We start from the raw sequence: 22,862 nt of genomic DNA, 5'->3' as shown, positions 1-22,862 counted from the left end.
ACTTTCAACTCTGTTGGCCCAAATAAGATAATTATCATCACTTAATTTTTCTATATGACTCAAATTTATCATATTATATGACATATTTTCTAATTTATATTCACTAATTATAATACAAGTCTAATTTATCTCTTAGAGAAATTGGCTATTTTGTTAAGCCTAAACAACATCAATGTTCTATCTGAAAGTTTATTAACAGAGGGGGCAACCACGCTCTGCTACCAAATATTGGTTATTTAAGATTGGCATATATATAACATTCTCAAAAGAATTATCCACTTCTAACAAAAATACATTATGGCAATATACAAAAAGAAAACTTTATTAAAGAAAATCAGACATAAGAAATCTTACCACATTCTACCAAACCATAATAATAAAAAAACTCTCTCTTCCAGATACATTTTTAACTCATTCTTTTTACAATTTAATATCAATGTTGCCAAAATATTAAAACTTAAAATTATGCTTTATAAACAAATTCTATCAACAATAAGAGAACCAAATAGACGACATGCATTTGGACAACGAAGATAAATCAGCCACTCAGCTCACTACCACCCCAAAAGACCAACCAAACAAAAATGACACCATTCTCGCAAATAGAAAACCAAAGTCCAGCCCCAAAACAAGCAGAATTGATAAAGTGCCCATTATTGTCGTAGATGACGTACCAAAAGCAGATGAATTCTTAAAAAACTTAAACAAGCAAACCGGAAAAGAGATAACTGGCACCTTAAAAGACGCCGCCTTGAAATACAGCCTGGTACCGCGCCCTCTGTCTCTGAAAGTATGAACAAAATGCTTTGTACCAAGGCCTTGTATGACGATCTTCGACGATTATATGGGCCAGTTTCGAACTAATCCCACTGTTTTATGTCGTATGTTCTTGTCGTGTGCATTTATAAATTTTTCAAGTCTACAAATTTTTGAAACAGCGTGCAAATGTAAAATTAAGGGAAGATTTCTTACATAATTAAGTACTTAAAATAAAATTGGAATAAAAGTAACTTAGGGCACAGAAATTAAGGAATCGATTCTCCCGTGTAAATGAACTTTGCAATGCGCATGTGTGAAAAGTCATGTGATCCTTTATCGCCATCTTTTTGTAGATTTGAGTGATGCTGTTTGTAAACGTTTAAGAAATATAAATATCATAATTGTGAAGCGCTTGTGCAATCATTTTTAATGTAATGGATGCAAAGAAAAATCTCAATAGGTAACTATATAACCTAATGTCCTTGCTTTTTAGAACATTTTTATGAAAGCACTAATTGTGATTTTTAAAAGCTTTTTAAATGAATAGCTCTATCGGCGACTAAAAACTTTTCTTGTCATCTTCATGCGTTATGTATGTTTATATGCATTATTTAATTTCCTTATTGTTTGAGAATTTTGTTTGTTGTCATCACGCAGGCAGTATAATCTACGTATGCACTTTGTGGGAAGGAATCGGCCGTTATGTTTTTTAAAAAGTGTTTTAAGCTAGATTGCTTTGTGTTAAGCTTAGAAGTGCAGAATTTTCCGTTCCTTGTTTAGCATCGGCGCTGAAAACTGACAGTGTTTTCAATTTAATAATGGTACTTGAAGATAACAGAAATTTTATTTTAAGATAAGTCATCTTCATCTTTTCTTGTCATCTTCATGCGTTATGTATGTTTATATGCATTATTTAATTTCCTTATTGTTTGAGAATTTTGTTTGTTGTCATCACGCAGGCAGTATAATCTACGTATGCACTTTGTGGGAAGGAATCGGCCGTTATGTTTTTTAAAAAGTGTTTTAAGCTAGATTGCTTTGTGTTAAGCTTAGAAGTGCAGAATTTTCCGTTCCTTGTTTAGCATCGGCGCTGAAAACTGACAGTGTTTTCAATTTAATAATGGTACTTGAAGATAACAGAAATTTTATTTTAACATAAGTTATGGTTTTGTTGAAATTGCTTTTTTGAAATTTTCAGTCGAGAAGTAATTGAAACACAAATAAATTATTTACTGTTTTACTTTGGTAACCTTAATTAATAACTTAAAATAACCTTAACTGTTATTTGATTGAGAAAAGTTTAACAATTAATACAGTAAAAGAATTTGTGCATAGTAGTGTTTTGAACCCATGAATAAATTATAATATTTGAGAACTTTTTAAAATCAATTAGTAATTTTTTTCATTGAAAGTATTAAGATAATGTTTACTTGTTATTTCCCCAGAAAATTATGAAATCAAGATAGATGATTTTGGGAATCATACCTTCAACCTCACAAAATCATTTAAGTGAAACAAATTACTGTACTTGCTGAACTCTTACTATACAAGATAAAAGTTATCACATATATTACTGAAAGTGAATACTTTTTTCTCCCATGATAATTTTGTTCTTACTCAATAATTACTAAAGAAAGCACTGTAAAATAATTTTGTGTAAAATTGGATGTAAGAAAAGCTAAATAAAGCCATGCCAAAAAGTCAAAATGGTCATTTATAGCAATAAAATTACAAAACATGTATTTTCTGAAAAATAAGCAAAATATTACATTATTGTATTATATGATTAATATACTGGTATTATATTGTTTCATTATTTATGCAGAATACCTAGATTAACTTGGGGGGGATATTAGCTAGTTTCTTTACAGCATGACTAATAAATTTTGCATATGCTACATTTTATTACTTCATTTTGCTTAGTTTGGTGTTCTCTTGTAGCATAAACTTAAGTCCAAACTCCATGCATACGTTGAGTGAATTATTGCTACATCTTGAACTGTAGTCTTAAGAAGGTTTAACAGATCTTTTTATAAAATCAGAACGGAATTATAAATGCACTTCTCATGCTTGACTATATTCAGCCAACCACTTGTGGTTATGTAAGTTACAGTCACTTTCAAGATTTAACTGAGCAGCATTCAGTTTTTTATGTGTTGGATATTTGTACCTGTAATATATACTACAAAGTATCATTGTTATTAGATTTGGCTATTAGATAATGTTACTTGAGTGTAATATAATAAACAGAATTTTTTCAGCTGTTTTTACATTCAGAGATGATAATGATATCATATGGCTACATATAGTATTTAAATTTTTTTGCTGTTCTATTGTAACTAAGATTCTGTCGTACATATTTAGTAAAATGTTTTTTTGATATTAAGAAAATATATAAATCTAACTTTTGTTTATAGTACAAGTCTCGTTTAATCTGGGGTTATTTACCATTCCTGCTTAAAAAATAATGTTTACAATAAATCTTTTTTAAAATTTTTATCATGTCATTCTTATATAATACTCATGATGTATGGATCTATATTGGGAAATATTGTTTGGCCTGTAATATTAAATTTTGTGAACCAAAATCTTATTTAACCAACAGAAATAAAACATAATTATAATATCAATGATATCCATATTCCATTCTGTGCATTTCTTCGCAGCTTCTTGGATCTGCAAATATTCTGTTTCTGGCTGTTTTCCCTCACTTTAAATTTTGCAAAAATATGAAAGATACAAATGTTGCCAATAAAGACTGGTTGCATATTTAGCATAATTTAAGCTGTTTATTTTATATTAAAGAATGATCTAAAAAAATGAATTAAATTTTGTAAAAGAATAAAAAATATAATTAACTGTTCCATTTTGTCCTTTATGCATCTATTTATAGAAAAATGGAATCTGGCTAGGGAACTTACGACTTATATATGAACTAAAAATTGGTATCTTGACAAAACTTGTCAGAATTTAAAAAGTGTATAGACTGTGATATTAGTGTATTAATCATACTTCTGTATACGTAAATGCAGTTTATAATTACCAGCATAAGTATCATAATGGATTTTATTAAAACGACGAAAACTAAATGCATGATCCTAGCATTATCAAACTACGGCTTTTTATCCCGTTAAGTATTGCTTGGGTCGTAACCAACACAAGTTTTATTTTTGAAATATTATTCCAAATAAAACAGGAAGCGTTAAACGATATGCATTTTAAACAGTTTTACTTTTTTATATGCATAGAAATGTTAAGTAGCTTTAAATTGTACTTCATTTCTGAAACGTCTGCGGTACTATTTTTAGAACAGATCAAGGACTTTAAAGAACAAGTACATTTTAGCAATATGCAACATTAATGATATAGTTCAAATGTTATTGAACAGCTGTACGATTTGTAACTGGCACTGGAAGAAGCAAAATTTATCTGATGATCCACTCTTCATTTAATGAATTAATAGAGAATGATACAGGGTGAGCTGCTGCTCAGCATGTTAGTTACATACGAAAGCTAAACAGGGGCGCAAGGGGGGCACCTGTCCCCAGGCGCAGAATCCAAGGGGCGCCAAACTGATGTTACGACATTTTAGAATTAAATGTTTTCCATCCTTGGCAAGCAGTAGGGGGCACAAAATCTTCAGTTGTCCCTGGGCGCTGAAAACCCTAGCTACGACTCTGAAGCTATACTACTTTCTTTTTTCCCACCGACAGTGAGGCAGCCAATCCACTGGGGCAGTTAGGCAAACTACTATTTGCTTGTACAAAAACTGTACTTAAAGCTTACAGCTTATTTTAAATAAATTTTGTATACTGAATACAGCTCCCCTGAAAAGCTCTGTTTTCTATCTTATTTGTTTTAGATTTCAGATTAAAGGAAAATAATCAGTTCTGTTTCTCAGAGACGGGATTCCTGCCTGTTTGTTTTTCGTGGTTTTCTACATATGTAACCCAGTTTCCCACTGAAAGGGCTCCACGAAGGCCCATAGCTCTCGTAAATAAATAGTGTAAAAAATACAAATTCACATAGATTTTATGTAAAGTAACATCGATTGATCAATGTGTGTCTTTTGCATTGAAAAGGGGGGAAAAAGAAAACTGCAGTTTTTGACACCATTAGAAGTCATACATTAACTCACCGGGCGGCTCGCATTCAAATCTATTTACGTCTCGAAAACTGCAGTAAAAATTAACCATGCTTACATTTTTTTTTTTTTTTCCCATTTAGAGTGAACCATAATAGTCCTGAAAATGGCCTTGTTAGATTTTCTTCCCCCCTCCTTGTAGGGTGATCAACAAGTCGTTTCACTTAAGTGATGGTTTCCTACTGTCCTTTGATTACCGCCTAGAGGCGATTAAGCAGATGGGCTGCTTTTGCCCTTACAGAGGAAGGAACACATTTTGTGTCCATGCTTTGGTTAGACGAAAAAAGATATTTTTTTTTGGAAATCCAAAACAGAAAAGGAAGTTTTGTATTGCCTTGTTACTAATTTTGTGCATATTTCTAATCTTAATTGCTTATCAGAGCCGTGACAAGATATTTTTTCACCTGAGGCAGAAAGGTCAATGCGCGTCAATGTAAATATAAAAATAGCTACACTTGTATTAAGCAAAAGTAATTGTATTAAATCAAATTGTCATAACTCTTATAGCATAATTATACCATAATTCTTGAAGTATTTTTTAATCGTAGTTTTATAAATTCAGAGAAATGATGTAGCCAATTATTTATAATTTTCAAATGAAAACGTTAAAAAATTCGTTTTTGATAAATAAGAAATAACACTGAAATGCATATTGTATTAATTTCCAGGTTTTCTTGCAATTTTTTTGGTTTGTTTTATTGATTTAAGTTTGACGAAGCCTATTTCTAAATCTTGTCAACATCAAGCAGGGACAGGAACATGCCAATGTAAAATTTAATATTAAGCCAAAAAGAAACGCTTTGACGTAGATTTTGGATAAAACTTAACCAAATTCGCAGGTAGTCAGAGACAGGCCTTTCTTTAGTAGAAAGAAAAAAATGTTTCTGAAGTATTTGTGTATTTATTACATAAATGTTTTAATGCTTCCATAGCACTGCTAATCGATAAAATTTATTTGATGAAAAGTAGGAAGTTTGCTTTTAAAATTCCGATTTTTCAACCGTTTTCAGTGCCATATGTGGCATTGAAAAACACGTCTGGCCAGGAGGCAGCCATGGCTGAAAAATTCTTAGAATTTAAAGAGGCATCGAACAAGAAAATTTAGGGATGGCAAAATTCTAAGAATTTGGCACTTGACAACAAAAATTTATTGGACGGCAAAAGTTTTAGGATGTAGAGAGCTACAGAATTTAGGCAGGGCAAAATATTTTAAATTTATAGAACATCGGTCAATAGAATTAAGATCCCACAGCGATTGCACTGAGAAGCAAAATGTCTAGCATCGACCTGCTTCTCGATTATGCGGATGGACACAGATTAACTTGCGAAAGCTCAGTGAAGCAAGAGCTATACATAATGCAGCTATTTACGATTTCTGCTATAATAAACTGAAATTTAATATAATAATTTAACGCTATATATCAGTTTACGAAAACATGATGATACTTTTGAGAAATTTTCTTTAATTCCCCAGTACACTAACGAAATGATGCCGATGACGCATTTAATTTTTACCTTTTTATTAATCTAAATAAATATGTCATTGAGTTTTCCATAACTTATAGTTTTGCAAATTAAAAATGTTCAATAATATAATATGTGATTATGGTATTATTGGTATAGTACTATTCAATTAAGCCGAAGCACATGAGGGTTATCTGCCTAAAGGAAGGGATAGCTTTGTGGAGGACTTTCTAAGGGAAACTGGCTTGTATACATGTTACACATGGGGAAAACCACGAAAACGACCATGCAGCCAGCCCGTTCATGGGATTCGAACCTCGGACCGAGCTACCAGTGTTCAGCGTCTTTACCGCTCGGCCACTGGTGGGTAATATGTGATTATGAAAGCTGTGTAAACGAAGAAAAATTCTTGCACATTCGTCAGGCAGCATACGATGAGTACCTGCTTGAGGTAAAGGATGCGTTTGTAGATGACTTTTTCAGGGAAACTGCTTTGGTATATTTAACCTAAAATTCACCAAAATACCAAGCAACGAACGCATTCGCCGAAAACTACCAGTGTTCGGTTGCAAAAGAGAGTTGAATCCATAAACAGGCAACATGTCTGAAATTAGTATTTTTTGCATCCAAGAGTGATATGATTTTCTGATATAATTTAATGGAATATCACAGTAAAAGAATGGGAATCTTTTTTTTTTCCTTTTGTAAGGAGATTTTTTTCCGCTTTGTTTTCAAGATTTGTTTGAAATGCAAATTAAATAAATATTTACAAATGCAAAATATTGGATAGTTATTGATGATTTCGAGATTCAGTTTCTGAAATCCATTTCATGTGTCATTTCCTTAAAAAGGTGATACTGAAACCAACTTTCGAGGAGTAAAATGATTACTAGAAAAGAGTTTCCGATTTCTTTCATTCTTTTATTCCCATTATAAATTTATCCCGTAGTTCTTGGAACATTCTTCTATCCGTAAGTGATGATTTGCTTTCCGAGAAAATTTTCTGAAAGGAATAAATTACTTAGTCTTCAAACCATGGGAAAATCTTGCTATAGCCGGTACTTAATTCCCTTCATTTACTGAGATAACCTGCTTTGTTATAAGTATGGTACTTGTTTTCTGATTTTTACTGAATTTGCATGCTCAAAGCTATCTAAATAAAGAAACGCTATTGTGAATATCAGGGTATGAGTACATATATGAAAGGGTTATATATATTTCAGAATTTCCCTATGAGCTGTTTATTCTTAGAGCAGAAAGAGGAAAAAGCTGGCATACATCACCATTCCTGCAAACTAGACAGTACCGAAAACATTACTAGACAGTCCGGTTTACCAAACAATAGAGTTTATCTGATTCCTAGTTGTAAAAGCTGACAGTTATAAATTGTTATCTTCATGGCGACCTTCAGAAGGCATCAAATTACTTCAAAAGTTCTGCTACCTTTTCAAAACTCTTATTTGAGACTAGCTGTACCCGCCCGGCGTTGCCCGTGCATTTAGAAAATGCAGATAAGTGAATAGCGCAGGAATAGTAGTGTAGGACATGTAGACTGTCTCTCTCTCTTCCCCCCCCCCACAAGCTACAAAAAAGAAAGGAATTGTAATTAATCGATTTAATGTATCGTCAAAACAGCAAACTAACGCTAGAATAAAGAAATCAATTGTTACAATCGAACGTTATTTAAAAACAAATAATAATATCAGTGAGTCAAAAAAAAACGTGATTAATTAATTATAAATAATAAGCTACAAAAAAGAAATGAATTGTAATTAATCGATTTAATGTATCGTCAAAACAGCAAACTAACGCTAGAATAAAGAAATCAATTGTTACAATCGAACGTTATTTGAAAACAAATAATAATATCAGTGAGTCAAAAAAACCGTGATTAATTAATTATAAATAATTTTTTTAAAATTTTTCTAATTCAAAAATCGAAAATCGGGCTTCGAGGTCTGGTGGCCAGCCCCTTTGTGCTTCCGTATAAAAAATTCCAGGTCCCTGCGTGCGATGAATAAAATGGACCACAAGGCCAATACTCGGCACGCCTTTCATCTCCAAAATTATGTCAGAGAAAAGGTATGCACTTATGAAATTTCTTCATTTTTCTGACAATTCATCGGATGTAATGTCAGAAGAGAATTTAGTTCCTCAAAAACTGAAGAAAATATTTAATATTTTCAGCATGTTAAATAAAAAATTTCAAATGTTTTATGTTCCCGAAAGAGATATCAGTATTGACGAATCACTGTTGCCTTACTAAGAGACGACTCTGCTGGAAGCAGTATATACCCTCCAAAAGGGCAAGATTTGGCATAAAAATGTTTCACCTTTGTGAATCAGCAAGTGGTTATATTTGGCATAGTATCATATATACTGGAAAAGACACCAGTTTTGATAGTAAATACAATGAATATGGACAAGTCTGTATTGTCACTGTTAGATCCTCTTTTAGACAGAGGATACTGTTTAACAGTGGACAATTCTCCTGAACTAGCTGACATTTTAATACGGCACGAAACAGATATATACAGTCGACCATCACGAAAAAATGTACCAGCGGTTTTAAAAGCAACGAAAGTTAAGAAAAGAGACATTATAGCTTTCCAGCAAGGGAAGATGATGGCACTGAAGTGGACCGATAAAAAAACAGTGTGTATGCTATCAACAGTGCATAACCCTGCAGTGATTGAAGTTAATAAACAAAACAAAATCGTGAAAAAGGCTTTTAGCTGTCATTGAATATAATAATACAATGGCTGGTGTTGACAAAGCAGACCAGTCACTTTCATATTATCCTTCTGCAAAAAAAACAGCAAAAATGTCATTACAAAAAAATGTTTCTTCACTTATTAAATCAACTTGTATGGAACGCATTCGTACTTTACAGTAAAAGGACAGGTACAATGTCTCATTTAGAGTTCTGCCTGCAGGTGATAGAAAATTTAATTCAGATCAATGCAAGGAAAAGTAATTACTGTCCTGCACCCTCAATCGGAAAAAATATTTTGCGCTTGAAAGGCCGACATTTTCCTAGTAGTTTGAAACAGACAGGAAAAAAAAAAAAAAAAAAAAAAAGACCCCTGTAAGGAAATGTGTAGTTTGCATCTTAAAAGTGGATAAAAATGGTAAAAGAAAACGAGGAGAAGTCATTATCAGTGCGAGAACTGTAATGTAGGATTGTGTAGCGAGTCTTGTTTTAAGGAATATCATACGAAGCAGTATTTGTGAACGTTTCTTCCTAGAAAATAATTGTGGGTGTGTTTCCTTGCATTTTAGGTATAATCTAAATGATTTTTTTTTTTTTTTTCACCCTAACTGTATTATTACACCCAAAGTGTTTTCTTGAAATTTGTTAGTTTGGTAAAGGAACTTTTGCTGACTTATATTGACTTATTTCAGAAAGCGAGTTCACAGAACTGTATTTTTAAAATTTTTATTTCAAATATTAATAATTTAGAAGTGTTATTAATTTTATTCTAAAAGCATAAGATTGAAAGTATTCATTTTTTGATATGCTGCGTTTGATTATTTTGAAATACTTATCACTTTTCATTGTAAATAGAAATCAGAGTTATGGCTACATTTTTATTACTTGAAATCTTCGTATACAGGTATATTGATATCAACGGTGAAATGAGCGGCAAATTATAAATATAACTATGATTCGTATTTATATGATTTTATGGTATATGTTTTATTATAGAAATTTGAATATATGTTTTTTTTTTTTTTTTTTTTTTTTTTTTTTTTTCTGCTTATGAAGTTCAAAGTGTTTTCATATCATACTTTCAACTAAAAATATAAAATTTAAAATGAAATATCAAACATGTGAGTTGTTAAAATGGTTTTGATTTTAGTATTTTGTTACCAATTAATTTCTATAGTATTTATTCATAGAAAAAAATTAAATGTCTATTCCTTTTTGGAACTTGAAAACTACTCTTAATTTCTACTCCTTTTAAGAACTTGAATAGTTTTGTTTAAATTTTATGTTCGTTTTCCAAATAAATAACAGACGATGCCGAAGGGCCTGGGTTCGAATCCCGGAGAAGGCGTGGTTGTAACTGTCCGTCCCTTCATAGGAATGGTGATGGTGGTGCCTTCGTAATTAAAGAGATCACTAAATCCGGCCTTGTATAGATGAATGGACTGGGTTACATTTGTAATTGTTCACAATCTGCCATTGGAAAAAAAAATAATAATAACAGGATTGAAATAATAATTATGTTCTTATGTTACTAAATAAACATTTAACTGATTTTTTCTTTAGATGACCAGTGTTTGGCGGAGAGTAACAATTTTGTTGATTGTACATATAAATTTGTGCAGTTATACATAGGAATGTACGTGTACTCAGTTTTAAATCACAATTGAAAAATTATTTGATCTTTTTAAGGGGAACAGAATCTAACTCTGAATGAAATTTGACAAACTTTGAAATTTGACTGCCTTAAAACGTTATCATAGGATTTTTAAAAATCGTTTTTATATGTGTAATTTTGTCTTTTTTTATCTCGTAGATTTTCCGATTAATTAAATTAGAATGTATTAATAAACCATGATGTTAGTTTTGAATTTGATTAGGAATGAATTATTTTATTTTTGTTTACGCCTTAAATTATTTTTAAACATTGCTTTATCTTTTGTTTTGCTACTGATAACACTCTTTTTACAAGTTTAAAAATTTCCATACCTGTATGTTGTGTACTTCGTATGAATTTATGAATAAGAAATAACTAAATCTTTTTGTGCAATATATTTTCAAAAATAACCCTGCAAATATAAAGTTAAACAACTTCCTGAAACAATATTCCTTTATAAAAATAGTGTGTTTAAGCAGATAAATAATAGCTGCAAAAATATCAGCATTTATATGACCATTGAACATATATGTGCAATCAGTACATTTCAACAGCATCAGTACTTCTATTTCTATTGCTTTCATTGCATACAAATATATAGTTAGATTTCAATACCATATGAAAAAAAGTTTTGTATCAATTGAAAAAAAAAAGTATGTACACAGATTTAAATGTTCTTATATAAGCTAAAGTATTCAATAATGTGGGTTATCCTTACCCAAAGCTAATTAATCAAACACAAAATTCTTTCTAAGTTTCCGTAAGCAGATTTAAATATTTATCCTAATAATTTTACTATTAAAAAAGAAAGGCCCCCTAGATTCAACTGTTTAGTGTAAAATTTTACCTCAGAATACTTTATACATTGACTTATTTGCGATTTACTCAATTTCTATTTTAATTAAGTGCTGAAACTTCTACTCACACTTTAAATTAAATAGCGATTCTTTTTATACTAGATAATAGAAATAAGGAAAAAATCGATATTATTGTGTTTCTAGCAATTAATTATTCTGTTCTGCATGTGATATTACGCAGTACACATTATTTACTTTATGAATGGGATTTCTGTAACAAAATGAATTATCTACATAACTGCATCACTTAAACGGAGTGCATAGAAGACCTACATAAAAGGAATTTAAGCTCTTTTTTTTTTTTTTTTTTTTTCCTAACTTCTGTGGTAATAGTAAATTTACCATTAATCCCGAAGGTATTGCTATGGTATTAGCGATTTTATTTATCCATTGTTTATAACAAGATGAAAAAAAAGAGGTAGGATAGTTCACAGTTCAAATATAGGGGATGAAAAGGTAACTTATGCCAAACTTTGGTTTGTTCTTTGCTAACAGGTCAATTTTGGACTAAGGACCAAGACGTTTAAATTACAATTACATCCACATAATCGAAAATAATTGAACAGATAATAGAGTGGAATTGTTAAGATTGTATTCAAAGGATTTGAAGTAGAGATTTCATCTATCGAAGCGTGCAGCATACAAGGGGTAACTACTAATGGAAGTCGAGAGATAGTTTTTCCTACTCTGTCACACCAGGGGGGGCCCACGAGCGATGCGTAGTGCAGGGAGAAAATTTTGCCACCTGCGCATGATGTCATGTGGGTGACAGTCGTTAGTTCTCGGCGTTTGTTTACATTCGTTGCATTTGATCTGTGATACATTTGATTTGTGTTGTTAATTTGCTTTTATAAGTAGTCGGAAATGGCAAGTTGTGCTATAGCGTTGTGTCAGAATTATAGAAGGAAAACTAAAAGTCAAGGCATCATATACCATCGTTTTCCAAGTGATCCAGAACTTCGTAAGTTATGGACTAATCGCTGCAAAAGAGCAGATAATTTCAACATCGAAAATGCCAGAGTATGTGCTCTTCATTTTACACCTGATGACTACGTATGAGATCTAAAGGCAGAATTGCTTGGTTCAACTCCTAAAAGGGTGCTGAAAGCCAATGCTGTTCCCACTTTACATCTTCCGTCATCATCATGTGAAAATAACTCATCAATAAAGTATATATGTTGTGCTTCAAAAACTGAACCTAATCTGGAGAGAACGTTTTCTAACAGGAATGAGTCATCTAAATTTATGCTAAAAAGGGATAGAGCAAGCAGGTGTCAGGCTCGGGGAACAAGGAAACGAGCATTGGAAAATTTAGCTTCCCTTTCCCCCAAAAAGAAAAAACTACAAGCTGATAAGATAGACTGTGCAACTCAGTTTACATCCAGTGACACATCTCATTTAGTTGAGCGTGTGCAAATCTTAGAAAAGGAAAATAAGAGATTAAATGTGTTGTGCAGTCAATTGAAAATGCAAAAGAAAATTATTTTTACTGAACTTACTGCTTCTCGTAGAAAATTGCGTAGCTATCAGAAAATGAGCAGGAAAGTAACAAGCAAACAAGTACATAGTGCAGTTAAAAAAATTTTAGGGACAATTTTTACGGACAATCAAATTCGCTTTCTCATGTCAAATAAAAAATATGTTAAGTGGAATGCAGATGACATTTGCAAATCTGCAACACTTAGGGCAGTATCCAAAAGATGCTATAACTATCTCAGACAAAAAATGGGATTTCCATTTCCTAGCATTTCGACTTTGAAGAGATGGGTATTTTGTTCATTTCGCTGTTCTCCTGGTTTGCTACACGATGTAATTCATGTTATGCGTGCTGGGGCATTACAGATGACAGACAAAGAATGTATGTGTGTTCTTTCATTCGATGAAATGAACGTGGATAGTAGAATCTGTTATGACCAAGCAGAAGATAAGATTGTTGGCCCACATAGAAATGTTCAAGTAGTAATGGTGCGAGGACTTCTTGCAAGCTGGAAGCAGCCAATATATTTCGACTTTGATACGCAAATGACGGCAGAAATATTGAAAGATATAATAGTAACATTAGCAGAAATTGGATATTATGTAGTTGCAGCTGTAGCTGACTTGGGTGGTAGAAATCGTGCTGTGTGGACAAAACTTCAGATTACTCATCTGAACAGCAGCTTTTCACATCCCCAGGACTCTAGTAAACGTGTGTGGGTGTTTGCTGATGTGCCACACCTTTTGAAACTTCTTCGTAATCACTTTTTGGATGACGGATTAATGCTTCCGGGAAATAAATTAATTACAAAAGAACCTATCGAAAGATTGATATCGATGGATTGCAAAGAAGTGAAAATTTGCCCAAAGTTGTCCGTAAGTCACATTTCTGTTAAAGGTAATGAACGCCAGTGTGTGCATTTAGCTGCGCAGTTATTTTCAAACCATACTGCACAAGGTAGATATCCGCTATCTTATACCAGAAGAAGAGGAAACTGCATTTTTTTTTTTGAATTAGTGAATAATTCATTTGATATTCTTAACTCCAGGAAACCTGTCTCTGATACAGTGTTATCTTGTGCGTATGGGATACATGAAGAAATCCAGGAGAGAACCTTAAAGAAATTTTATGCTTTTTGTGAAGACATGAGAGTGGGCAAGGCAAAGCACCTATTACCATTTCAGAAAGGATTTATGATGTCGATTACATCACTGCTGGGGTTATTTTCTGATTTGAAACAATTAGGAGTTAAATACCTTTTAACTTCCAGACTAAATCAAGATTGCCTGGAAAATTTTTTTTCCCGAATCCGCGGTCTTGGCCATTTCTATGATCATCCACTGCCCGTAGACGTGAAGTATCGAATGCGTCTTTTATTGTTAACTAATAATTCCTACCAGATTTCACTTTCTAACACATCTTCTGTTGCTCCTGATGAGGAGGAAGATGCATACATTACTTCCAACTTTTTTGGTAATATTTTACCTGACATGACTGAAGCTCTGAAGATGTTAGACGGTGAAACTGAGATGAGGGATATTGTTTTTGATAATTCTAGATTGACCCTTGCAAGTGAACCTGCAGCTGACTGCTCTGTAGAGGGTTTTCGGTACCTTGCAGGCTACATAGCCTACCGTGGAAGAAAATATGACCATTCTTTGGGAACACCTACAGAACAATTGCTCCATCTGCCTTCAGATGAACACGTTGGTTGGATAGAAACGCTTTCTCGTGGTGGTTTACTTGTTCCATCTGAGGAATGGTTAAAAAAAATAAGTCAATTTGAAGTAGTGTTTGTAAGTGAACATGGGAAAGATGGTCTTTCAAGAAATAATAACATTATGCAAACTATGTGTAAAAAAATTGCACAAAAGTTTCCTGATGTGCATAATGAAATCATTAAAATATATGTTAAGACACGAACATTTATACGCTTGAGGTATTTGAATACAGAAATGAAAAAGAAGAAAAGAAATAAGGCTGATATGAAAAAGGCACAGAAGTGGATTGCATCATCTTTATAACTCCTCCTCATATTACATCCTACTCATATATGAAGATACTTTTCAATAGCAGCCAGGACAGCGATTGATGATGATGAAGAAGTTCAAAATGTTAATGAAAATGAGTGTAAAAAATCATTGCCAGTTAAGTCAAATGCATATGATTCTTTACTACACAGTGTCGAGTTTGAAGATAGTGTACCAGAAAACATTTCCCATGCATTTACAAAGATGTGAGGCTTCTTGTGACATGATCCCAACAATCAAAACAAGCTTTCGTGTTTTAGGGAAAGTATTCTGCCACTGCAAATATCCTCTTCGCAAACATTTCACATTGGCAAATTTAATAATATTTTGTCAAACAATTTTTGGCATTTTAAAGAAAGAAACTTGCTTTAGAAGACTGTGTTGTAAAATTTATAAGTGAATACCATTAACATTAAGTACAAGATGTCTGAAATGGAACTGTAATGCTACCAGATTAGAACCATCATTTACTTCCAGATATGTTACAAAAAGGGAGCTACAGAATGTCAACAAAACATGCATACAACTTTAGGTACTAATGTTGCATCATATGAGACTGTGAATGTTTGATATTGAAAGTTCAAAAACAAGGGCTATGGCTCAAACAAGGACTCAAAACAAGGATTACTAATATTTTCTCAAACAATTTTTGGCAAAGAAAGAGATTTGCTTTAGAACAGTGTGTTGTGAATTGTATTAAAATATCATTGTGTACAAGGTATCAGAAAGAGAACTATCACACTACCGGATTAGAACCACCACTTACTTCCAGATATGTAGCAAAAAGTAAGCTACAGAATGTCAACAAATCATATGTACAGCTTTAGGTACTAATGTTATATCATATGACACTGTGAAGGTTTGGTACCGAAAATTCAAAAATAAGGACTATTACACTCAAGAAGCATAGTACTAGAAAATAGTGTACCAAAAAACATTTTCTATGCATTACAAAGATGTGAGACTTCTTACGACATGAAATGTCTTTCCCAACAATCAAAACAAGCTTTCGTGTTTTAATGAAAGTATCCTACCACTGCAAAAATCTTCTTCGCAAACATGTCACATTGACATATTTAATCATATTTTGTCAAACAATTTTGGTGTTTGAAAGAAACTTGCTTTAAAACACTGTGTTGTGAAATGTGTAAAAGAAATATCATTTATCATTGAGTACAAGGTGTCTGAAATGAAACTATTTCTACTATAGTTGTGTTACAAAAAGTCAGCTACAGTATGTCACCAAATCATGTGTACAACTTTAGGTACTACTGTTATGTCATATGAAACTGTGAGAGTTTTGTATTGTGAAATGTATAAAACAAATATGTTATCGAATACAAGGTGTCTGAAATGAAACTATTTCTACTACAGATTAGAATCATCTACTTAACTACTCCAAAATAGAATCATTTACTTAACTACTACATCTATTTCAACTACTACAGAATAGAATCATCATTTACTTCCATTTGTGTTGCAAAAAGTCAGTTACAGAATGTCACCAAATCGCGTGTAAAACTTTAGGTATTAATGTAATGTCATATGAAACTGTGAAGGTTTAGTACCGAAAATGCAAAAACAAGGATTATGACATTCAAGGAGCAGAGAACCAGAAAATATTTTTCATGCATTAAAAAGATGTGTGTTTTCTTATGACATGAAATGTCTTTCCCAACAATTAAAGTAAGCTTTCGAGTTTTAATGAAAGTATCCTGCCACTTCAAATATCCTCTTCGCGAAATTTCACATTGGCATATTTAATCATATTCTGTATATAGGATTAAAGAAAGATTTGAAATTCGAATCATATTTTGTATATATGATTAAAGATTATGCATTTTAAAGAAAGAAACGTGCTTTAGAACACTGTATTGCAAAATGTATTTGAAAAAGAGAGACTTGCTTTAGAACGGTGTGCTCTTAAATTTATAAAAAAATACCATTAAGTACAAGGTGTGTGAAATGGAACTATCACACTACCAGATTAGAACTATAATTTTCTTCCAGTTCTTTTGCAAAAAGTCAGCTACAAAATTTCGCCAAATCATGTGTACAACTTTATGTGCTAATGTTATATCAAATGACACTGAAGGTTTGGTACCTAAAGTTCAAAAACAAGGCTTATGATACTGACTGAAGAAGCAGATCACTCTGGCCAACCTACTGATGTTGATGAGGCCCACCTACGAGAACTTGTTGAATATCAATATGTAACCACTCAAGGGCTTGCGTATGGTCTCGAGAGAGTGAAAGCTGAAGAGTTAGACATTAGTGCCATGTCCATTAGTTGCGCTGAGTATCTCGTAGATTTGACGCACAAGTTCAATTACTGGGTACTGCGTGAGATTACTTAATCACACCTGCAGCCACATCTTGCTGGTGCTATCTTCCATTCTGCGCAGGATGTCCAAAATGTAGTTGATCTGCTTTTGAACTCGTGGCCACCAAGTTTATGTGTCGATGATTTTGAAAAACTACCAAAATGTTGACAGAAAATCATAGATTTGTCTGGTAATTTGTACCCGTGCTATATATACTACCTTCATGTTGTTGTTTTTTTCTAGTTTTATGAAGAACGTTTTTGGTGGAAAACTTTCTTTACAACCAGATAAAATAACTGACTATTTTTTAAATGAATTTATGTAGTTTTCATACATAACTTTTATGTAATTTTACATTTATTTTTCATTTTACTTCTATTTTAATTTTTTATCATAATTTTCCTTTTATGAAGTAGACTTATAGCGAGATATTTAATCTCAATGTCGTGTTTACCAATAGTGACTACCTGAATGATTAGTTGATAAATTTGCTTATCTAAGTTAATTCACATGCTTTGGTTACTTTCTTTACATCCCAAAAGTAATTCTATGTATTGAAGCAATGTCTGGGTTAAGCATTGAGACATAGTAAACTGATACATGCTTCAGAAGAAAGAACAATTTATCGGCCACACTATGATGCAAACATCGATGAGCGAGCGACATATTTCCTTCAATGTTGTTTAACTGATGCATATGCCTGATGTAATTTAATTGATATAACTAAGTGAACTTACACATACCTGACCCTGAAGGAAAACAAATCTGTGTATAATGCTGGAATACAAATAGCGAAAGAGTAAGTAAGATATTCTGTTCAGTGTTATTTAACTGCTGCATATGTTTTAATTTTGATTCCATATAACTAGTTTTTAATTATAAGAGAAAGAAAAATAATTCAGTATTGAACACATATTTTGAGTATAACAAAAGTATTTTAAGAAACAACCTGTTAAAAATACATTAGTCATTAAAAATATTTAATTTGTGTACAGGCTGAATTAAAAGTAACATGTGGTGGTGTATTTAATTATGGCAAAGCACACTAGGGCTATCTGCGTAATAGGTGTGATGCCTTCGTGGAGGACTTTCTCAGGGAAACTGGCTCGTATACACACTAAGGTGTAGGGCAAGTTTATTATTGTGCGTATATGTGTAAGAAAATGTATTTTAATTGTTCCATTTTTATTGTATGGAAGGAAGAATAGGATGCCAATATCAAAGATTATTTACCATAGCAAATAATCACGGTCAGGATAAATGTTATATAGAAATCTTGGGAGTGTAAGGGATTATAAGAGTACTTTTAGATTATACTGAAAATATATGCACTTCTGCTAAAATCTGAAGTGAATCAGTATGAAGTGACTTTAAAAATAATGTGATAAGTATACTATTTAAAAGTATAAATGACGAATATTAAGAAATTTGTAGAATTTTATGGTATTTAAATATGAATTTGTTATGTCAAATCTTTTTATATATATTTTTGCTTGAGATATGTAAATTAAACTGAAAATCACGATCATATATTTCTCATGGAATGTCAAAGTTCATTTGTATTAAAAAAAATGCATGAGCAATGAAATTAAATAGAATAATACTTTTTGATTATGTTTTTACCATGGTCTTAGGAATTATGCCATCATGTGTTCTGTTCAACAAAATTTCTTTAGTGCAAACAATACTACGAAAAATATTGAAAAATAGCTTGTTTTACAATATTTATTTCCCTCAATTAACTTAAATATCGTTTTTCATTTCCTAATGCTTTCCTTTATGATAAGAATTTAATGTTTACAATTATTTTCAGCATTCGTACGAATTCTGTGCATAAAATAAACATTGCTTTAACAAAATACTTTATCGGAAAGTATATACCCGGTATTTCCGGTGTATCTACCACATTTAAAATGATTATTTTGCTTTAGTTTACATTACTTCCATTACGAAAATCATGTAGCAGACGCGTCGGCCGATGCGTCTTGTCTCCCGGGTGACGTCACTACCAGCAACCAATGGCACGCTTTTTCCGTTCCTGGCCTAACCTTAGTATATTAAAGAACCTTGCTGTCACACATTGTTTTTAACAGCTGTAAGAACAGGCAGGGCATTCGTTGTTTAAAAACATGTTTTTCTTGTTCTCATCACACATTGTTTTTAACAGCTGTAAGAACAGGCAGGGCATTCGTTGTTTAAAAACATGTTTTTCTTGTTCTCATGCTTTATCTAGCATTCTTTCTATTCCCATTATTGGTGCTTGAAAAAGCCGAAAACCGCATCCGGTGTTTCTCTGTTTTTCAATGAAACTGTAATTCCAGCCTGAGCTGGTCTGAAATCGGATATTTTACTTTATTATTTAACTTTTTGTAATTTATTTAATTTGCTAATATTTTTATTTATTTATTAACATTTTATTTAATTTTAATCATTGACGTTTTATTATTTTATGTATGTATTTTTGTCATCATTCTGGACTGTCTTCCAGGGGTGTTTGTGCTCCGGGGAAACCCCGGAATTCCGGGGATTTTGAACTTTGATACCCGGAAATTCCAGGGATCGTCGTTCAAAAGGAAGTAGGAATAATAATGAATTATTTATTTTGATCTGGGTAATTTTGTTTGCTTTGAAAGCAGAAAACGCAAGGTCAGTGTGTGTGGTGAAAACTTTTCCTTTCTTTCTTCAAAGGCAGTGATAATGCGTGAAAAGGGGGAAAAAACTTTTTTGTTCTTTCCTTATTGCGAGTTATGACTCATTCCCCCGGTTCTCGGACATTCTCTTCTGGATTCTTTTCGGCAAGTAGGCGCGGCAGAAAAAAAAGGGAGAGACTTCATTTGACCAGATGTGCGATCACTTGACTCTAGGTTCAAAGGTCTTATCTCTCCTGGCGTGGCGCCAATAAGTAGAGAAGGGGGATTTTTCACCGTATTAGCTATTTGTCATTGATCGCTTCTCAACTTTTTTTTCTCCGCTGTGTAAAATTTTCGTTTCATTTATTGATGCGCGTGTAAATTTTTCGTTTCGTTTATTGAAATATTTTTTAATTTATGTACGCAAGAAAATTTCACTATGAAATTTCTCGATATAAATAGTGATATTATACAATTAGAAGAAGGTGTCCGGAATGCATTTAGGTGGAATTGGATTGAACGGAGAGATGGTAATGGGGATATCATCGGCACATAGTGCAAGAAAATAAATGTTGCTGGACAAGCATATTGTGTTTTTTGTAACTCACTGCTAAAGTATGGTGGGGAAGGATTCAAGGCTTTCACAAATCATTCTAAAACTGTGACGCACATAAAATATTCAAAGTGCATTAGACATTCAATGACTTTTAGTAATTATGCTGATTCAAAAAATACTGATAACTTACTGGAGACTGATGCTCGGCCATTGGATATAGTGACAAGAAAAGCACACCAAGAGGTATTAATAACTTCATTTATCGGCGAGAATTCTCTTTCTTTCAATGTAACTCCCAATTTAATTGAACTCTGCAAACAGTTGAGCCGCGATCAGACGGCACTAAACTCGTTGGAAAATGTCCAGGACTACTGCATGTTATAAGATGAAATATGGGCTCGCAAAAACTATTAAGGAAAATATCATTAAAACTTTAAAGGAGACTCCATTTTCTCTAAATTTGGATGAAAGTACTAGCAATGCTCAAGAAAGTATACTGGCAATATTGGTGCAGTTTTATGACAACAATCAAAATGAAGTTGTAGTTCATCATTTTGCATCTCTAAAGATGGAATCTTGCAATTCAGAAGCTGTTTTTAAAGCAGTTGTTAATACTATTGAAGATAATAATATTCCATGGGCAAACTTAATTAGTGTATTAATGGACTCATGTAACACCATGCGTGGAAAAAAAAAGGGTGTTGAAACCAGACTACGATCAAACAAAGCACCCCACTTATTAGATATTGATGGTGACACATGTCACACAGCTAATAACTGTGCAAAAAAATTTGCTTCATGTTTTGATAGATACTTAGAAGATTTGTTTGATGACATCTATTTTGATATGAAAAGCTGCAGTAAAAGAGAAAATTTTTTCAAAATCTGTGAATCCCTTGCCATTAAAAAACTTAAACCCTTGAAGAGACCAGACCATAGGTGGGTGTACATTTTATGTGTTTTAGAAAGAATCAAAGATCTGTGGGATGCTCTTATTGCATTTTATTTTCACTACTTGGATAAAACTGATAAAGTGGATTATTTTTCTTATGTTGAAACTGTATACAATAAAAGAAATACTTCTGCAGCTCAGAAAAAAATTCTTGAAGGGGTGTATTCTTGCTTGCATTCCCAACAACTCACAAAGGATGCTTTAGCTTGGAAAAAAAGAATACTAAATGGGTTATTTGTTATGCAAAACAAAACTATTGCATATGGCATTATATTCAGCAGTATTACCAGAGTTCAACACATATATTAAATTATTTGAAACAAAAAAACCAATGCTTCAATTAATACATTCCAGTATTTATAAAATGATGGCAAAATTTTTCTCTTTTTTTATGAAGCCAGAAAATATAGAGTGCACATCGTATAATGATTTATTAAAGGTTGATGTCACAAATCCAGAATTCCATCTACCTAGCAAAGTAATATTTACTGGTGCAAAAGCTTCCACTCTCCTGAAGAAATTATCAAAAAATCATCCAATAGCAAAAGAATTCCAAATTTCTCTGATGAAAGCTTATACTAATACAGCACAGCATATGAAACAGAAATTACCCCTTAAAAATTCATATCTAATTAGTTTTACAGCATTAGATCCAGAGCTAAGAGGTAAAACCAGTACAATATTAGCTTTTGAAAAATTATCATCTTTTATGTCCCATATTTTTAGTGATAATGAAAAGTCAAAAGTAGAAGCTGAAATAAGGTTATACCAGAGTGATATTGATATCACCAAAGAAATGCTCTACACATCTGATGAAAGTGGAAATCAAGTCAAGTGTACAATTGATAAATATTGGTCTAAAGTTTTTAATTTAAAAGATGATTTCACAAATGATTATAAGTATCCTACATTGGCTAAATTGGTCAAAGCCTGCCTTAGCTGCTTCCATGTCCCATTAGTGGAAAGTGCATTCAACTTAATGGATACACTTGTCACTCACTATAGAACCTCTCTTAAGATTGATTCCCTAGATGCAGTGCAGACTATTAAATATGATTTAATGGCTTCTAAAGAAACCTCATGTGAAAAATATGGCTCAAAAAATCCAATGACTGATCCAATTCACAAAGATCTCTTACTGAATATGAACAGAAGTTGGAAACATATCAAGAGGACTTAAAAACATGTATTTCAGATGAGTCACCTATAAAAGTCTCTGAAAAACCTTCTATATTAGCAGAAAAGCAAACTGCTTCTACCTCTGCATGTGCAGTTCTCGAGGAAATTTCTTCAACTGTAAAT

The 22,862-nt window shown here is 32.4% G+C and overlaps 1 protein-coding gene across 1 annotated transcript in view; it reads left to right on the top strand.

Annotated features, from left to right (window-relative positions):
- Positions 1 to 925: 925 nt before the first annotated feature.
- RYBP (ring and YY1 binding protein) overlaps positions 926 to 22,862 on the top strand; it is an 87,258-nt gene continuing 65,321 nt past the window's right edge. Inside the window, exon 1 of the mRNA XM_085824549.1 lies at positions 926 to 1,219. Within this exon, the coding sequence (XP_085680675.1) occupies positions 1,194 to 1,219 (26 nt within the window). The 5' untranslated portion in view covers positions 926 to 1,193. The remainder of the gene's footprint in view (positions 1,220 to 22,862) is intronic.

The sequence above is a fragment of the Stegodyphus dumicola genome, chromosome 1 (genome assembly GCF_044657685.1).
Source record: "Stegodyphus dumicola isolate Sdum_Otavi_A_Nest chromosome 1, ASM4465768v1".
NCBI classification, from domain to species: domain Eukaryota; kingdom Metazoa; phylum Arthropoda; class Arachnida; order Araneae; family Eresidae; genus Stegodyphus; species Stegodyphus dumicola.
The sequence above is the reverse complement of the archived record's forward strand: the minus strand, read 5'-3'. Positions and strand labels throughout refer to the sequence as shown.